Below are 16,860 nucleotides of genomic sequence, written 5' to 3' on the forward strand. Positions count from 1 at the left end.
AATGTAATAGATTATGGGAGTCTGCTCTGAATCTTTAGCTGAAGAGCAGTGATACATTTTAAAGAAAAGGGGGAATTTTTGTGCACACACACACACACACACACACACACACACACACACACACACACACACACACACACACACACACACACACACACACACACACACACACACACACACACACACACAAAATTCAGGGCTGGAGTCCCTAATCAAGCTCACTTCCTGTTTGATCAGTTATCTTCATTGGGCTGACTGCTGATAGATCCAATTGTTTATTAGCCATAGAGAGAAGCAGAAATGTAGCATTGTATTTCTCTTTTTATGTTTGATCTTTTAATCCCCCTCCCGAAAATCCATGTCAGATTCTTCTTTCTAGCCAACCAGTCCTGGGATTTCTGGGTGGGGAAAAGTGGGTCCGCCTAAGACTACTGCAAGCTACATCCTTGCAATGCTGAATAGTCTCTCTCTGCAGCATTATCATCTCTGGAAATGCAGGGAGCCAAGAGCAAGTGAGAGACCTGATCTCATATCATACTCACAGCAGTGTGTTCTGTCAGGCTGACTTTTGGCCTTCTTCTTCTTAGGGCACTCATGGGGCTATTGTTTACTGTATCACCTTAAAATTTAATGGGGGAGGTTACAACTGGGTGAAGCAGGTCAACAAATTCTATGGTCTCTTTCACACTTGTGTTGCTCGGCAACTTGCATTCACATTTGCTCATTTGGTGCATTCACATTACTTAACTGCAGGAGCTTATATTCTTACCTCAATATTACATAGGCATTCTTCTAATTTTGTGACTACTTCAGAAAATTCTGGTCTTCCCTGTGAATACGAGAGAGAGAGAGAGAGAGAGAGAGCATATGCACATTTTGTATGGCAAATAAAAGAGGAGCTGTAGCTGCAGTTTTGATTTTTAAAATGTGGATATCTGCGTTTGTAGGAGACTCTGACCAGGAAAGCTGACACTATTTACAGATAAGCCTGTTCGCGTACAGCCAGTTCTAACCTTCCTTCTAGACACTATACCCAGGGCCGGCTCCAGGTACCAGCACAGCAAGCAGGTGCTTGGGGCGCCAACCGAAAATGGCGGCACGTCCGGCTCTTTATGAAGCAGTGGCAGTAGAGCTGCCGCCGATATGCCACCAATCGTGGGTTGTTGTTTTTTTTTTTTTTGGCCGCTTGGGGCGGCAAAAATGCTGGAGCCGGCCCTGACTATACAGATAAAAAAGGGGGGGTGTGATTGTGGATCCTCTCCACTTCTCTCTGCATTCCTTGGTGCCACCATGAGTATACTGGCATGTCCTATATGAATGGCATGTTTAGATCTTATAGCATGAGCATTTTCTTGAAGTCACAGGCGCAGTACTTCTGGTTTTTATAGGGCCTGCCAGTGTGTAACTTATCAGATGTGCACTTAAGAAGACTTTAATGCCAAGACAGGGATCAATTCTTGGGCTGGTGGCAACTCCTCCCCTCCTGCTTCCCACTTTAAGAGTCTTAGGATCAGTCCCTGCAGCTCTTACTCACATGAGTAGTCACACTGACAGCAGCCAGACAACACACATGAGCAGGACTTCAGAATTTGACTCTAAATCTCAATGTTAGATTTAGTGGAGTTGTAGCCATACTATGCTAATAGGTTCTTATTGCTAATCTAAGGGCCTTGTGACACACTGTGCAATGTGTCCCCAGCAAAGGGCCAACTTGCGTGATGCTAAGAGCTTCTGTTACATGCTCCAAGCTGAGAAGTAGTGGGGATGCTTTTGAAAGCTGTTGTGTCTCATATTTCTGAGTGCCTTGCATTAATACAACTAGACTCAGTAGTTAAAAACCTATTCACTTTATTGAATAGCTTTTCTCTTCTATGTTAACACTGAATGGATTAAATTTTTCCAATGTATCCTGACCCCAGTGCACAAAGTCTTTTTTTTAAAACCAAATATGGTTCTTGAAGACTGTCTCTTCTTCAGTTGTTCTACGGCAGTGGTCAGGAGCATGGAGAGGATATTCTCCTGGCATTACAGAAGGCCTGGATATGAAATTATTTCATGGGGTTTGCTTGATATCTCAATCTATTCATTATATTAAATGGACTGTAATTATGGAGATATCTGTCTGCCTGTCTTCTTGTACTGAGCCTGACAACATCATCTCTGTGGCCGTAGTTCTGCAAAGCACATAATCACATCTTACAGAGTGATTAAATCCCGTTGACATAAATGATCCAAAGCCTATTGGAGTTGATGGAAGGACTCCCATTGACTTCAATGAACATGGATTAGGCCCATAATTTTTAACGTTAAGCATGTGTTTATGTACTTTGCTGAATCAGGACCTGATAGAATCAAATAGTTTTATTTTGATCAAAACACAAGAACTAGCTAAATATAAAAAGAACTGATTATGAGTCATTGTCTTTTATTTTCTAGGAACAAACGTGCCTTTGAAACAACCACAATTATAGTTTGCAGCATGTAGATGTCTAAGTACCTGCAACATGGATACAGTCTGGTGGTTAGGCGAGATGAGCCATGAGTTTGCCTTAAATTAATTGCAAATGCTAAACTGTGCCCTCTAAATTTGAGGCCCTTTTAAGAACTGGACCAAACTATCACATAAACATACACTGTTGTCTTACTTGTACTGTATCTTTAATAAACCAGGAGTAACGGAAAATTTCAGTCATAAGTGCTGTCCACTGGACATCTTTCAGGCCATAAAAATTCACCATTCTCTCATGACAAACTAAAATTTCTTTAAAAAATGCAGAGGCCACTAATGTACTTAATTAGCCACTTGCAATTAATCTCTGAATAATAAATGTCAATACCATGAAATATATGCTCTTTTTCTTTTAGGTACATTGCTCATTCTACTTGCTATGGTGATTCAGTTAATAACATCATGTCCCTCCTCATGCCTGGTACGCTCAGAAAATGTAACGCTGTGTCAAGGATTAACATATATACCAGGTAATGAAGTAAGACACTCCAAGAGAACTGATATTTATTATATACAGTGAGCTCACTGCAGTCCTCTAATTGTATTGACTGTTTCTGGACTCTGCTTCTGAAAGCAAATCTCTGCACATGCTGTCTAAAGAGTGATAACATTGTTTTATTTCTCTTTGCCTAGCGGCCTTACCAAAACTATTCTAAGGCCTTCAGAGGTAATTGAAAACCTTTGTTACTGAGAAAGGAGTCATTTCATGCAGTAAGACACTTAAAAAAAAAGATTGTTTTAATAAGTTATTGTTCACATATTGTGCAAAGTTCAAGCCTTACACTGGCTGAACGAACTTTGGATTGCCAGGCAATTCTACAGCATTAGTGAGATTAAGTGATATACCAGCGTTAGAGATTAGAATCAAAGTGCATTATGACATTATAATTCTGAAACAATGGTTTCTTTTTATTGGGGCTAAATGAGCTGTGGAAATGCTACCAAGATATGTTGACTGTATTCATTACATATTGCTTGCTTAAGTCAACAATTTAATAAGACACCTTATTAACAAATTTAAACCGAATGTGACTTTCATACTGATGCTAAATAACATACTTTGTTTATTGCTAAAAGCAGCAAACCTCTAATACTAGCTCAGAAAACAGAAAGGCATTATCAGCTTAAGAAACCAGAAGTACTAATAGCCATAAAACTAAATAACACTTGGCACTTAAACCGTCTTTCGTCCATAGTTCTCAAAGTGCTTCACTAAGGTGGGTAAGTGTTATTAAGTCCAGTTTACATAGAGGGATGCTAAATCAAAGAGAGGTTAAGGTCTGGATGTAAAGCCCAGTGAAATCAACAGGCTGCCAGTGACTTGTGCAAAGTCATATAGGCCTTGATTCAGAAAAGTATTACATATACCTAAGTGCCATTGAATCAGTTAAGCAGGTTCTTAAGTGGTATCCTGAATCAGGATAGACTTCAGCCAACTTAATTTTCTTGTGTAGGCCAGGCCAGAGAAGACTAATGTTATTAATGTTACTATTCTATTCTATGATAATATTGCTATGCGAACCTATTACACAGATTGTATTTTGAATTCCCAGAATGTAACATTTGTAGGATCTGATTGTCTAAAGGTGACATCACCTGATGCCATGTACAATTGCCATAATGTATGTGCTACCACATAATTAGTAAGTCAGTCAGTCAGTCAATAAATGTTTTCTGTTAAAGCAGCATATTTTCCTTAATGCAGAAACAGGAACAAATCTCACAAACAAAAATAAAATGAGCCTTTTTTCTACACCATTTTATGTTATCAGAAGAAAATTTTTCATTTACTTTATTTGCTTGAATGTTACTGTACAGTCTGTTGATTGTCATTTTAAAACCTGTCATAAGAGTCCAATAACGTAAGTATGTTAGAGAGATGCTGCAATAACTTATTGTGATATCACTTTTATCATGCAAACACTGCTGGACTCCCGAAGATAACATTCCAAGTCACTCTCAAGTGATAATTCCAATGGGATTGACCATAGTTTGAAGTTGAGAGGACATTTTCCTTTTATCACACAGAGGAGTTTATTTAATGCAACACGTATCTGATAGGGGTCTGTGCTCACCAGCGCATATGGGATTGCCATGTGGAAATCCTCAGGGCATCCATAACAGAAAAGGCCACCTTCATGTTTATTAGTTTTAGTCACAGGACAGGAATGAGGCCTGCTGACAGAGCTGTATGTGGGAAGCAAGCATAGCACTATGCCTGCACTATGTCTGGCACAAAAATGTTAGTTTCGCACTTCCATAAGCAATGAAAAGTTCCTCCCAAAATAACAACAGTGACAGTAGTAAGCAATACATTAACTTTGACGTCTAGCGGAACAGATGGTTTTCTGTTTCTTGAACCAATATGTCATGTCAGTGCACAGCTAAAAAAATAAAATAAAAAATCTAATGTTCTGATGCATGTGAAATGACATGCAGGTTATGATGAATAACCCAGCACTTAGATGAGCTCGGATGAGGGCTAGCTGGCTGCAATGTAATCTAGGCAAGACAGAGATTATGCTGGTGGGTTGGGGGAAGCAGCTGGAAGAGCTGGCAGAATTTCCATTGGTGCCCCAGACTGAGGGAGTGTTGTTACTGCAGTTTGTAACACAGGTGTGCAACTTGGTGTGTTAAATTCTGGGCTGCTCCTGGATGCCCAAGCAGGGCCAATGGCCAGTAGCTCCTCCCCCACCATCTATGCCTGGCAAGAAGAATGTGACCTTTTCTCCCTGCTGCAGGGACCTTGCCACAATTATCCCCCTTTTTTCATATTCAGATTGATTGCTGCAATGTCCTCTACACGGGGCCGAACCTTGAGATCACTTGGAAACTGATGCTAATACAGAATGCTGCAGCCTGCTTATTATGTGGAGTTTCATGCGGCAAGCATGTTACATCAATGCTCTGGAGACCAAAACATTTCTGGGTGGAACGCAAAGGGTTGGTATTAACCTTGGAAGCTAGTCATTTAATGTAGAGACCTGGCAAATCCCCCAGGCACTGGTGCCATAGCTGAGACCAGTGAGGGTACTAGAGCTGGAGTGCCATTGCTGTAACTGGGAGAGAGTTGGCAGCAGACTGTTCTCCGTGAGGGGCTCAGCCCTTTGGTCCACCAGAGGCTGGATCAGTTAATCATCCAAGTACACTGCAAAGTCCATCTTTCCTCCAGGTTTCTGGGCATGGGAGAGGGCTGAGGGGTTTGGATCTATTTTAATACCCTCAATACATTTGCTTGTGAATATTCATTTACCTGTCAAGCTGGGATGAGCAGTCTTTTATCTCACAGTATTAATTTATTGAAGGGGTGCCTATAAAGGATTTCAGAAATCTAAATAAATAAAATATGAAGCATTTCCTTAAAATCAGAAGTGAAAAAAAATTATTGTGCCATCAGTAACAGCCTTTGTTAGTATTAAGATATTGATTGAGACCCAGCCCATGCCTACAGCCTGTAGATAATGCCTCTATTCCTTTTTTACAGCTGCTCCTGTAACCACAAAAGCATTAATTGTCATTGATGGAAATATCACTTCAGTAGAAAGCTTCAACTTGTCCCTCCTGTTCAATGTAACTCTACTAAGGCTGAGCAGCAACAGAATTACAGACATTAAAGAAAATGCATTTAATGGCCTTCGAGATCTGAGGACTCTACTGCTAGACCAAAACCAAATATTGAGCGCTTCTATCAGTGATAATAGCTTCAGTGAGCTTCGAAAGCTGCAAGTCCTGGTCCTAAGCAACAATGCTTTGAGGAACATCTATGGGACCTGGTTCAAAAATATGAAGGACCTTATGAGACTGCAGCTAAATGGGAATCAAATCACTAATCTTACGGACAGCAGCTTTGGAACTGCATGTCTTCATAGGCTTAGGAGTCTGGATTTATCTAACAATTTCATTAGTTACATTGAGAAAAATGCCTTCCAACACCTACCTCAGCTGAAAGAAATGGACCTTTCCCGAAACAGGCTGGCGCTCATTCCAGATACATTTTCTCACCTCCCTCAGCTAATTCTTCTTAGCTTAGATCAAAATCAATGGAATTGCACATGCAAACTGTGTGATCTAGCTTTCTTCTTAAGGAGCTATGTGAATTCTTCAACCAGGTTGCTCAAAAATGCTAATGATATAAACTGCAGAGCTTCCAAAAACCCTGCAGTTCACAATGTGCTTGAACTAACTGAGGCCAACTGTAACTCAGATCCTCAGAATTTTACTGTTGTTCTAAAAAACAAAAAGATTAATTCCTATTGGCGGGATGTTATTCTGGTAGCTCTGTTTTGCTTTCTAGGTAATGTATACTCTGGCCCTCTTTTTTTGTGCACATGAACTTAATATCAAAAAAATACAGGCCAAAATTTTCAAACTTGGGTGCCTAATGTTAAAGGCCTACATTTATAGCTAGGCTCTTAAATAAGCGGTCTGATTTTCTGGAGTGCTGAATACACTCTGATCCTATTTGTCAACTGTGGGTTTAGTTACCCAACTTTGGGCACCTAATTTTGAAAATTATGTCAACAGTGTTTATTAATTGGCCAGACTTTTACAAACCTTCATGTTCTAAGAACATAAGAATGGCTGCATGGGATCAGACCAATAGTCCATCTAACTCAGGATCCTCTCTCTGACAGTGACCAGTGCCAAATGCTTCCGGCAGCTGGAGGTTTAAGGACACTCACAGCATGGGGTTGTGTCCCTGACCATCTCGGCTAACAGCCATTGCTGGATCTACCCTCCATGAACTTATCGAATTTTTTTGAACCCGGTTATACTTCTGGCCATCACAACATCCTATGGCAATGAGTTGATTGTGCATTGTGTGAAGCAGCACTTCCTTTTGTTTGTTTTAAACCCGCTGCCTATTAATTTCATTGGGTGACCCTTAGCTCTTGTGTTTGTGAAGGAGAGATAACACTTCTCTATTCACTTTCTCCATACATTCATGATTTTATAGACCTCTTTCATATCCCCTCTTAGCCATCTCTTTTCTAAACTGAACAGTTCCAGTCTTTTAATTGTTCCATGTATGGAAGCTGTTCCAAACGCATGATCATTTTTGCTGCCCTTCTCTGCAACTTTTCCAATTCTAATATATCATTTCTGAGATGGGACAACCAGAACTGAATGCAGTATTCAAGGTGTGGAGGTATCATGATTTATATTGCCACATTAGGATATTTTCTCTTTTATTATCTATCCCTTTCCTAACATTCTGTTGGCTTTTTTGACTGCTGCTACACACTGTGCAGATGTTTCTAGAGAATTATCCATGACTTCAAGAGCTCTTTCTTGAGCAGTAACAGCTAATCTGGTTGCCATCATTTCATATGCATATTTGGGATTATTTTTCCAATGTGAATTACTTTGCACTTATTAACATTGAATTTTATTTGTATAATTCAGTAGAACTTTGGATGAACATTTTATCACTTAGCCTAATATTCGGTATTGATTCAAACTGGGACACAGCAGGCAACATTAGTAGCAGCCACTGTCACAAATCATTTGACATGATTGGAATGGGTTGGTAACAGTGTTTTTCTCCTCTCCATCAAATTCCATCAAATACATAAAGAGTGTTGCCATCCTCCCTATGGAATGAAGGAACAATTGTGCCTGGTATGTCACACAGATTCCTGTGCAGCTGGCAACTGCTGTCCTTGTACATACATATGTACAGTTTTACCTTATAATCTAAAGTCTAGCCTGCAGACATACCATTGCCTGAAGTCATACCACCTCAGGCTGTGATCTCGTTTGATTTCACAAGCTAAGAAAGGTTAGACCTAGTCAGTGCTTGGATAGAAGACTGCCAAGGAAAACAAACAAAACCAATCACAAGGGGTTTGCGGGCAATGGTAGGTGATACTTCTCCCGCTAAGTACAGAGAGAACCAATGCCCTGGAATATTGCTTGGGGCACCATGCAGCTGGAGATGCCATCAGGCATTACATTCTTACATGCTTACATTCATCTGCTCAGGTTCCTTGAAAAAGCCCTCAACTGCTTACCTATCACTTGGATTAACCATTTGCTGCTTCATTGATGTGTTACCCATGACCATATGCCAGCCTCTGAATGGCCGTTTGGACCCACGAGGCATGTGCCACAAATTCAGGAACTTGATCTTAGTTTTTGGAAAGCCATTATATTAAAAATTAGCATTGTTTGTAAAGTGCCCCGCTCTGTAGAGGTGCTGCTTTCCCTCTACCCTAGAGAGGCAAAACCTCAGTAAAGACTGTACTGAGCTACACACAAACACTCAGCCCTATCTTAGCAGGGCGGTGTGCGGGGGGTCAACAGAGTGGAGTAATCCTTTCTCTGTGACCACAGACACAACCCCAACCTAATGGTGTAGGCATCTTCAATCCTAGCACCCCCCATCCATAGCCTGGAGGAAATGTCCCAGAGTGTCTGCACAGTAGTGAATCCTGTGACCTGGCCCCTCGGCCAACCATCCCCTATGCCCTGCTACAGACTGAGGCCCTAAGGAGCTACCAACCCACCCCCATATACAGCTTCCCCACATCGCACATTTAATACAAGATGACATATTTAGCTAAGGCTGTAAAAAACTCATATGACTTTATACTGTCCTGTTGGAGATAGTGATGATGTAATTAAACATAATACGGTAATGCATTTGCAGAAGCAGGCAGAGTTAAGGTTGTGGCTTAATTTTGGCATTTCCTGATTTTGAGTGCTTAAAGATACCACCTTAATACTTTCTGAATGTCGGTTTTCAGTACAGAATTTTATATATGACTTATCCTTTCTTGTCTACGTGTCGCGTTTGTTGTAGAGTTGCTCATTCTAGGCGGTTGGGTTTTTCGAGCTGTTTTTAACTTCATTTTGAAGAGTTTATATAAAGCTTCCTTCATCTGGCAGTCAGTGGGTGGCATTTCAAAATGGTAAAATGACCTTTCTAGAAAGAGGCAAGGGAATTTGAGCCTATCAGACTTGACAGCACCCTTTAATTCAGTAATTGTACCACAGAAGGAATGGAGTCTCAGCGTCTCCCTTCTGCTAAAGAACTCTCAGACATATCCCCAGCCATTACAATGTATTTGCTTCTTGAATAATTGCTATAGAAAAAGTTGCACGAGCTACCTCTACAGAAAGATGGAATAATACAGATAAAATTATTCACTGCTTAACTGGATATTTTTTCTATATTTTAAAAACCCTGTAAGGCAGGAAAGCTATCATACCAGTTATAATTAATTACATTCCTACATGTATGTTTAACATTGGATGATTTATACCTTTATGTACGTGATTGTGTCTTTGACGAACCTTGTATCTGTCGCAGGAGCTGTTGGTCTCACTTGCCTAGTTTTAGCCCTCCTTAACTGGAAACTTCAACAAGGCAAAGCAAATGAACACACATCAGAAAACTGCTGTTGCAGAACTCTAGATGAATCCCAGTGTGGTCATGAGCCAAGAAATTACCTCACTGAGGGAGCCTGTAACTGCCACTTAACTCAGGAAAATGAAATAAAGGTCACATCCATTGTGGGGTCTGGCAGGGAAATGCCACTTTTACAGGAAAACAGGCATCGAGCAACAGTAAAGGCAGACGCTCTGTCCATAGGGCTAGACGCACCACTCAGAAGCATTCAGAGAGCGAATGAATATAAAAAGAGTGGCTCATTTTTATGCCTTAAATGCAGAATGGTAGAATCATGTCCTCAAGAGCCTTGTGAGACTATGTCGATAACAAATGAAGCAGGGGCCCTAACAAAAGATTTCCACAGGAGCATTACAAAACCAAGCGCCTTTGATCAGTGGGAAGATCTACAGACTACAGTGCTGCAGGAACTTTCAAAGACTGATAAAGGTGAGTTTCCTTTTTAAAGACAGTACTGACAGGATCCAATGGTAATGAAATATGAGACACAAAAGTAAGTGTTCTGGGCCTGATTCTCCACTGCCATGTACCTTGGGCAGCAATTAATAAGTGGACAAAGTGGGTGATTTGGTAACATTTTACACCCACTCGGCATGGGTATAAATGACTGTAACAAACGCAATATAGTGAAGAATCAGGCCCGGACACAAGATGGTGAAAGTTTCCTGTGTCTGAAATTGGTGTAAGCTCCCTAACACTCATCTATCATGTCTCCCTAGTACCTCTTCACACTCCCAAAGCTTTTTCCTCAATAGCAAGCTTGTCTTTAAGAAGAAACACCCCCTCCCCACACACGCAAATGACAATAATGGGAGGATACTGGTATTTGATATTGACATTTGACTGACTCCAACTCTAGAGTGGCTATCCATCTTGTTGTAATGATATCGCAGCTAATACTCCTCATGGAACGTGAAAAATCAATACAGTGATCTTGCATTGCCCTTTCATGATGACAAGAAAGGCACACTGATTTTGTGGCTGGTGTTGGAAAATACCTGCATCTGCCACAGTCCCAGCCAGTGATGTAAATTTTCTTGCATTAGCAAGTTTTTAAAAAGGAAACACAACAAACTTCTGTTGTTTGGGGAAATCCTAAAATAATGCTTTCATGCTATTGACCAGGTCTCCATGCCCTCTCACAACCAGGGAATCTGGTCCCTAGATGAATCTTCTTTCTGGAGACAGAGCTTTCTCTCAGTAAATGAAGTCCTTCTAGATCTCTCTCTTCATGTCCTTTGCTCCCTCTTCTCTGCTTCCGTACTGTTCCCTAGGTATGGACTTCCCTCCTTAGCCTACCGAGGCAACACTCAACTTGCAAATTCATATGGTAACATTCACTGCTCTCAGGAAGCCTCACGAACACTCAAGCACAATAAAATCCTGCCAATCTGCCACTACATTAAACATAACTCTAGGCAGGCTATTTCTCTGGTTCTCCCTCTTCATTTTGTGATCTCTCTTTATTTAGGTGAATTACGCAGAACAACATGAAGCACATTAGCTGCTTTGAGAGCTCCTACGACAACAGCTCATATCCAGCAATTTATGGGTTTAGTTCATAACATGTATGAAACAAATATATTACAACAACATTTCTGGTTATCTGCTTTCCTTTTTTAATGTAGAGATTTATTACCCAAGGCTTCCAGGTTATTCTTCAGATGCCACATGTTTATTAATTTATTTTCTTAAGTTGCTACTTATTTTAAATTAGGATTTTTAAGCTCTTTTATGACAGGAAACAAATCTGGATTTATTCATTTGCTTTCAGAAGTGTCACTAAACTAATTGCTTTTTATGAAATATTCAGGGCTAAAGGCAGAGCTTTGGGAGAGATATTCCAAAAGGTAAAAGTTATGGAGATAGATCATGAGAGGTGCTGAGCAAAATGGAGTTAATGGCAGATGCAGATTCTCAGCAACTTTCAATAGAGTTGTGTGAATAATGGATTTTCCAGTTTGTTAGCAATTCCAAAAAATCTGGAAAAAAACTGGTTTTCAGCAAATTAAAAAGTAGAAAAAAAAAGATTTTAGGTAGAAATGTTTTGTTTGACCCAAAACAAAATGTTTCATTTCAGTTTTGACCACTTTAAAGGTTTTGGATTTTCAAAAACATTTTAAAGGAAAAGTTGTTTCAAACCAAAAGATTAATGTTTCATGTCAAAATGTGTTGCAATGCAGTGTTTGGTGGTGGGTTTGGTTTTTTGACACAAACGATTTTGCAAAACCAACACAAATTGGAAAAAAGTGTCAATGTTGCCAAATATGTATTTTTCACCAAAAAAAGTTTTGCTGAAAAAAATTTCACCTAGAAGTACCCTCAAGGCTTGATGAGAAGGAAATTTAGCATTAGATTCCAAGGCCTTTATTCACATTAGTGAGCAAGTTTCACAAATAGCCCCACTGACTTTAATTGGGCTACTGCTCTCCTGAGTAACTGTTCATTATTGATTAAAGATTTCACAATTTGGCCCCTGGTTTGCTGGCTGCAGGTAATTCTGATCCTCCCACCCCCCCGTCATCGTCACTGTGGGCTCTTTACTAACCTAAAGGATGATCTACAAGGACACTACTGCTTGCTGTCATTCTATTGTCTGAGGGTTCACCCTCTCCACCTCTCTTCTTATACCAGGCAGGGAGGACAGGACAAAACATAAATATTGTGTGAATTGGCTCACTGAAGGGAATGGGGAAATGGTTCCTATGGTACTTTCTGCATGGAGTCTGACTGCATGATGCAGCCAAGTTCTATCAGTCTAGGCACTAGAGGTAACATTTTCAAAAGCACTTAAGTGACTTAAAAGCCTAAGTATCATTTTCCAAAGTAATTTAGGTAGTTAGGAACCTAAGTTCCATTGACTTTCAATGAGACATAAGCTTCTAAATCTTTTTTGAAAATGGGTCTTAAGCACTTCTGAAAATTTTGCCATAAAGATTCTTTCATTTCCTTCCAAACTCAAAATTCCCATATGACAAAGCATCTCGCTGTCCCAAGACACAAGGTTGGTAAGAGCAGGGAAATGTCATTGAAGAAGAAACAAATACAATTGTACAAAGGAAAACTGAATATGAAGATAAACTGGAAGGAAGTGGGGTTACTACCCCTTCTTTTGGTTGACCTTTATTATTTCACTTAAATAACAACAACAAAACAAAGATTTAATCAAAGCTTTCTCCTGAGCTTGACTATTCCTAGCGTTTTCCCTGCAGATCACCTCCCTAGTTCCCTGTGCAGACACCTAACTCATTGATATTTTGGGTGGCACTAACAAAATCTACCTGTTGGCATGAGTCAGAAAAATACTGTTGCATCTTTATGCAGTATTTTACGTGCCAGACAGTATGGCATATCAGCAGAAGAGCCTTGTATTGCTATACCCAGTCTCTGAATATACTGCCTGTTACTCTGCTTTAACAAAACTATAATCACACACATTATTATATGGATAGATCTGATTAAGATTGAAGATTTCTAAACTTCTATCAGTTAATTTTAATTCAACTGATTCAACTGTGACCACAGTGTGTGAGTGTAATTGCCACAGCACTGTAGAGTTAAAATGTTTTACCCAGACTGGACTGAGATGTTAGCTAAATGTTGGTGTTATGCCACAAACAGAGAGAGCTTTTTGGCACTATACACATAGTTCCAAACATGCACTTAATCAGTGTAATAAAACTCTTACATGTGCTAAATTCTAACATTTATTATTCAGCAGATATAAGGCAGGACACATTTACTAGAAGATGTGCAACTCCTACGCCTGCCTTAGCAAAAGAGAGACTTGAAAAGCATTTAACAAATGAATCGTGGCAGTCTCCACCAGAAGCAGAAGACAAGTGTTTAAAACCTCATAGGCAAAGATATTTTATTACCAGCTCATCAGCAGCACCTAACACATCAGTGGAGTCAAAGGAACATTGTATGCAAAAGATTTTACAAAGTCATAGATCACAACATGATGATCAATGTGGATTGCTGGAAAGGAGCAAAAATATTTCTTTGCAGCTACACAACTCCCTTATCTGTAAATATGTGAACTGTGATAAATTCCAGGGCTATACAAAAGAAAAGAAAGAAAATCACAGGGAAAATTTAAAGTTGGAGAAAGAACAAACCAAAACTAATAGAAGAGTAGGAGAAGATTGCTTTATGAGTGATGAAGAGATGCCTTTATCGCCAGAAGTCAAGAAAAGATATATACCAAAGAGTGTTAGCTTTTATGTACCTGACTTGGCAACAGTAAACAGGTTGGATGTGATGATGATGGACTCAAGTGAGGTAGGATCTCATAAGAAGAATGTTCAAAGAAACCAAGATATCACCTTGGAAAGCAGAGAGCACAGCAATTCAGAAACAAGAAGTGAAGGAGGTAAACTGTCTTCTGCCAAGGGAGATATTGGAAGGAAAACCTGGTTGAGGAAAGATGAAGCCAACTGGAAGAGTAAAATTAAAACTAAAGGACAAGACTTTTTAACTGTAAAATTAAATGTACATCCCTTCAGAAAAGTGAGAATCCACCCAGAGAAATCACCTTGCAGTGAAAAAACACAACAAAAATCCAACCATCAACACAAAGAACCACCAATTGAATCCAAGAAGAAACTGTTACAGGCTTCCAACAAAGAGTTGACAAGAAAAGAAAGAAAATCAAACCAAGGGTCTTCTGCAGTTCCTCAAAATCATCCAGGTACCAGAGAACAGAAGGAGATTTATTCCAGAAAAGTTGTTTCTCAATTCTCTGACAAGCAGACCTTGGCTAAGAGCAAAAATGCCAAAAGTGAAGCTATTATAACAAGTACTGATGCAACAGAATTGTCTGAAGAAAAGTGCAATAATCCAATAGTGAGTGTTCCTCAGCCGTTCAAGAATATTTCTCATGTAAGAAATTCTAAAGATCTCACATCTGTGCTTGCAGAAGCTGTTATGTACAACAGTAACTTACCTCCACCCTTAAAGGAGACTGCGAGAAGTATTACTCCAACTGTATGTCTTGCAACTCAAAATTTGGCAAGTATTTCACAAAATGGGGCAAAAGATATTTCCATATCCCTGTATCCTAGAGAAGTAAAAGACGATGACACAGGGGCTACAGAGTCATATGGGTACCAAAATTCACAGATGACTACAAGAAAGGAAAAGGATTGGGATTCTTCTTCAGCTCTTATTATCCAAACACAAATCACAGGCAACTTGCAGACAAAAAATCCCAGCAGTGAATGTGATTTGGAACTAAAGTCAGTTATGGAGGATACAGTGAAAAATGTCAATCAAGGCCAGATGGACAACCGAGTATTAAAAAGCCAGAGTGAAAACTTAAACAGGATAGAAAGATTGGAGAGCTGTGAAAAGGCTAAAGAACATGAATCATTAGACGGAAATCTACTTGCTGTGGACTCTTATACTTTCACTGTTATACCACAGATTCCCCCAGATATCAACCCAACTTCAACAGAAACATATTTTGTTCCCAAACAAAGTAGCACAGAGCCTCCAAATCACATCAGTAGTTTGCTTCTGTATACTGAAGCCAGTGAGCATTTAACTCGTAGTAGCAAAGATGGAACTGACCGTACTGATAACCCGCATGGAACAGTTAGCACTGAAGACAATGGGGTAAAAATAGAACAGAGAGAAAATAAACAGCCACCTAATAACAGTGAGTCATTGGCTGAAGTGCTAATCCCAGACACACAAATGAACTCGGATGGTCTAGCCGAAGACATACCACAAACTCAGAATGATGTGGAGAGTGAAAAATGTAAATTATTTTGTACAAGCACTGTCAAAGTATCTATTATGTCTAATACATCCAGTATCCCCAGTTCTCCTAAAACTAGAAATATACTACCATGTAGTGACATCAATTTTCAAACAAACAATAATAGGCACGTGAAGAATGTGCAGAATTTGCAACACATTTCAAAACAATCAACCTGACGAAGATAACAATATACATGAAGAAGGTGAAATGCCACTGGGAGAGCACAAAGAGCCTTAACCAGAGTTAAAAGACATTAGTTTTGAGGCAGAAAATGAGGTGCCTTTAATTGCTAGCAGAATAAATGATGCTGAAAACTCTGCTCCAAAAGCTACACTGTACCCACCATCCGCTGAATATGCTAATACATCACCTTTAGAGTCAGAACAAAGTGAGGAAAATAACTCAAACAACAATCACATTCCTCTTTTGCTTTCTTCAAAACTACAGACAAACAACCCCAGCCTTTCTGAAAATTCAAAATTCATTATTGTGGCAGAAAATTTGAACAAGTCAATGAACATAACACAATATTTGATTGAATGTGATGAAAAAAATGCAAGACCAACCAACTAGAGACATTTTACTTGATTAACTGAATGCCATTTCTGGGGAAAGGAGAAGTCAGAAGAGAGAGACGCATGTCTGGTATTGTCAGAGCAGCCAAACAGTAGAATTCAGGACAAGAAACTCAGAAAAACAAACAACAGAAAGATAAAACAGGGAACTGTTAACTGATCAGAGAAGCAATTGACATTTATGATTTGGAATATATAGGGTGTATTTCAGGCAATGTACAAAATTACATTTACAACTACTATAAACACTAGTGCTTCCTACTACACACAGGTTACATTATTTAAAATATTTCTGTGATCCATTTATTACAGTCTTTGTTGAAGATTATGTAAAACCTTCTTTTTATCTGTAACTGTTACATTCTATTTTAAGTTCACCTAGATCTCTAAGATTTCTAGTCTCCTGGAGCTGTAAAACCTTTTATATCCATTGAATTATTTTTTGGGGAAAGGAACGAATTGAAATTTGGCCCAGACTTTGGGGGCAACAGTCTGTATAAAGCATGGTAAATTATGTTTAACCAGTAGGTGGAGATCTCTGATTCAATCTTTTCAGACTCAGAGCAATTAACTAGAATAGCTACAAGAACACAAT

The 16,860-nt window shown here is 39.4% G+C and overlaps 1 protein-coding gene across 2 annotated transcripts in view; it reads right to left on the minus strand.

Annotated features, from left to right (window-relative positions):
* Positions 1-16,860, minus strand: part of TNNI3K (TNNI3 interacting kinase) — a 161,462-nt gene that overhangs the window by 22,474 nt on the left and 122,128 nt on the right. For both annotated transcript variants that reach the window (XM_050961006.1, XM_050961007.1), the window contains one exon: positions 770-829. In XM_050961006.1, coding sequence (XP_050816963.1) covers positions 770-829 — 60 coding nt within the window. The remainder of the gene's footprint in view (positions 1-769; positions 830-16,860) is intronic.

The sequence above is a fragment of the Gopherus flavomarginatus genome, chromosome 7 (assembly GCF_025201925.1).
Source record: "Gopherus flavomarginatus isolate rGopFla2 chromosome 7, rGopFla2.mat.asm, whole genome shotgun sequence".
Taxonomy (NCBI): domain Eukaryota; kingdom Metazoa; phylum Chordata; order Testudines; family Testudinidae; genus Gopherus; species Gopherus flavomarginatus.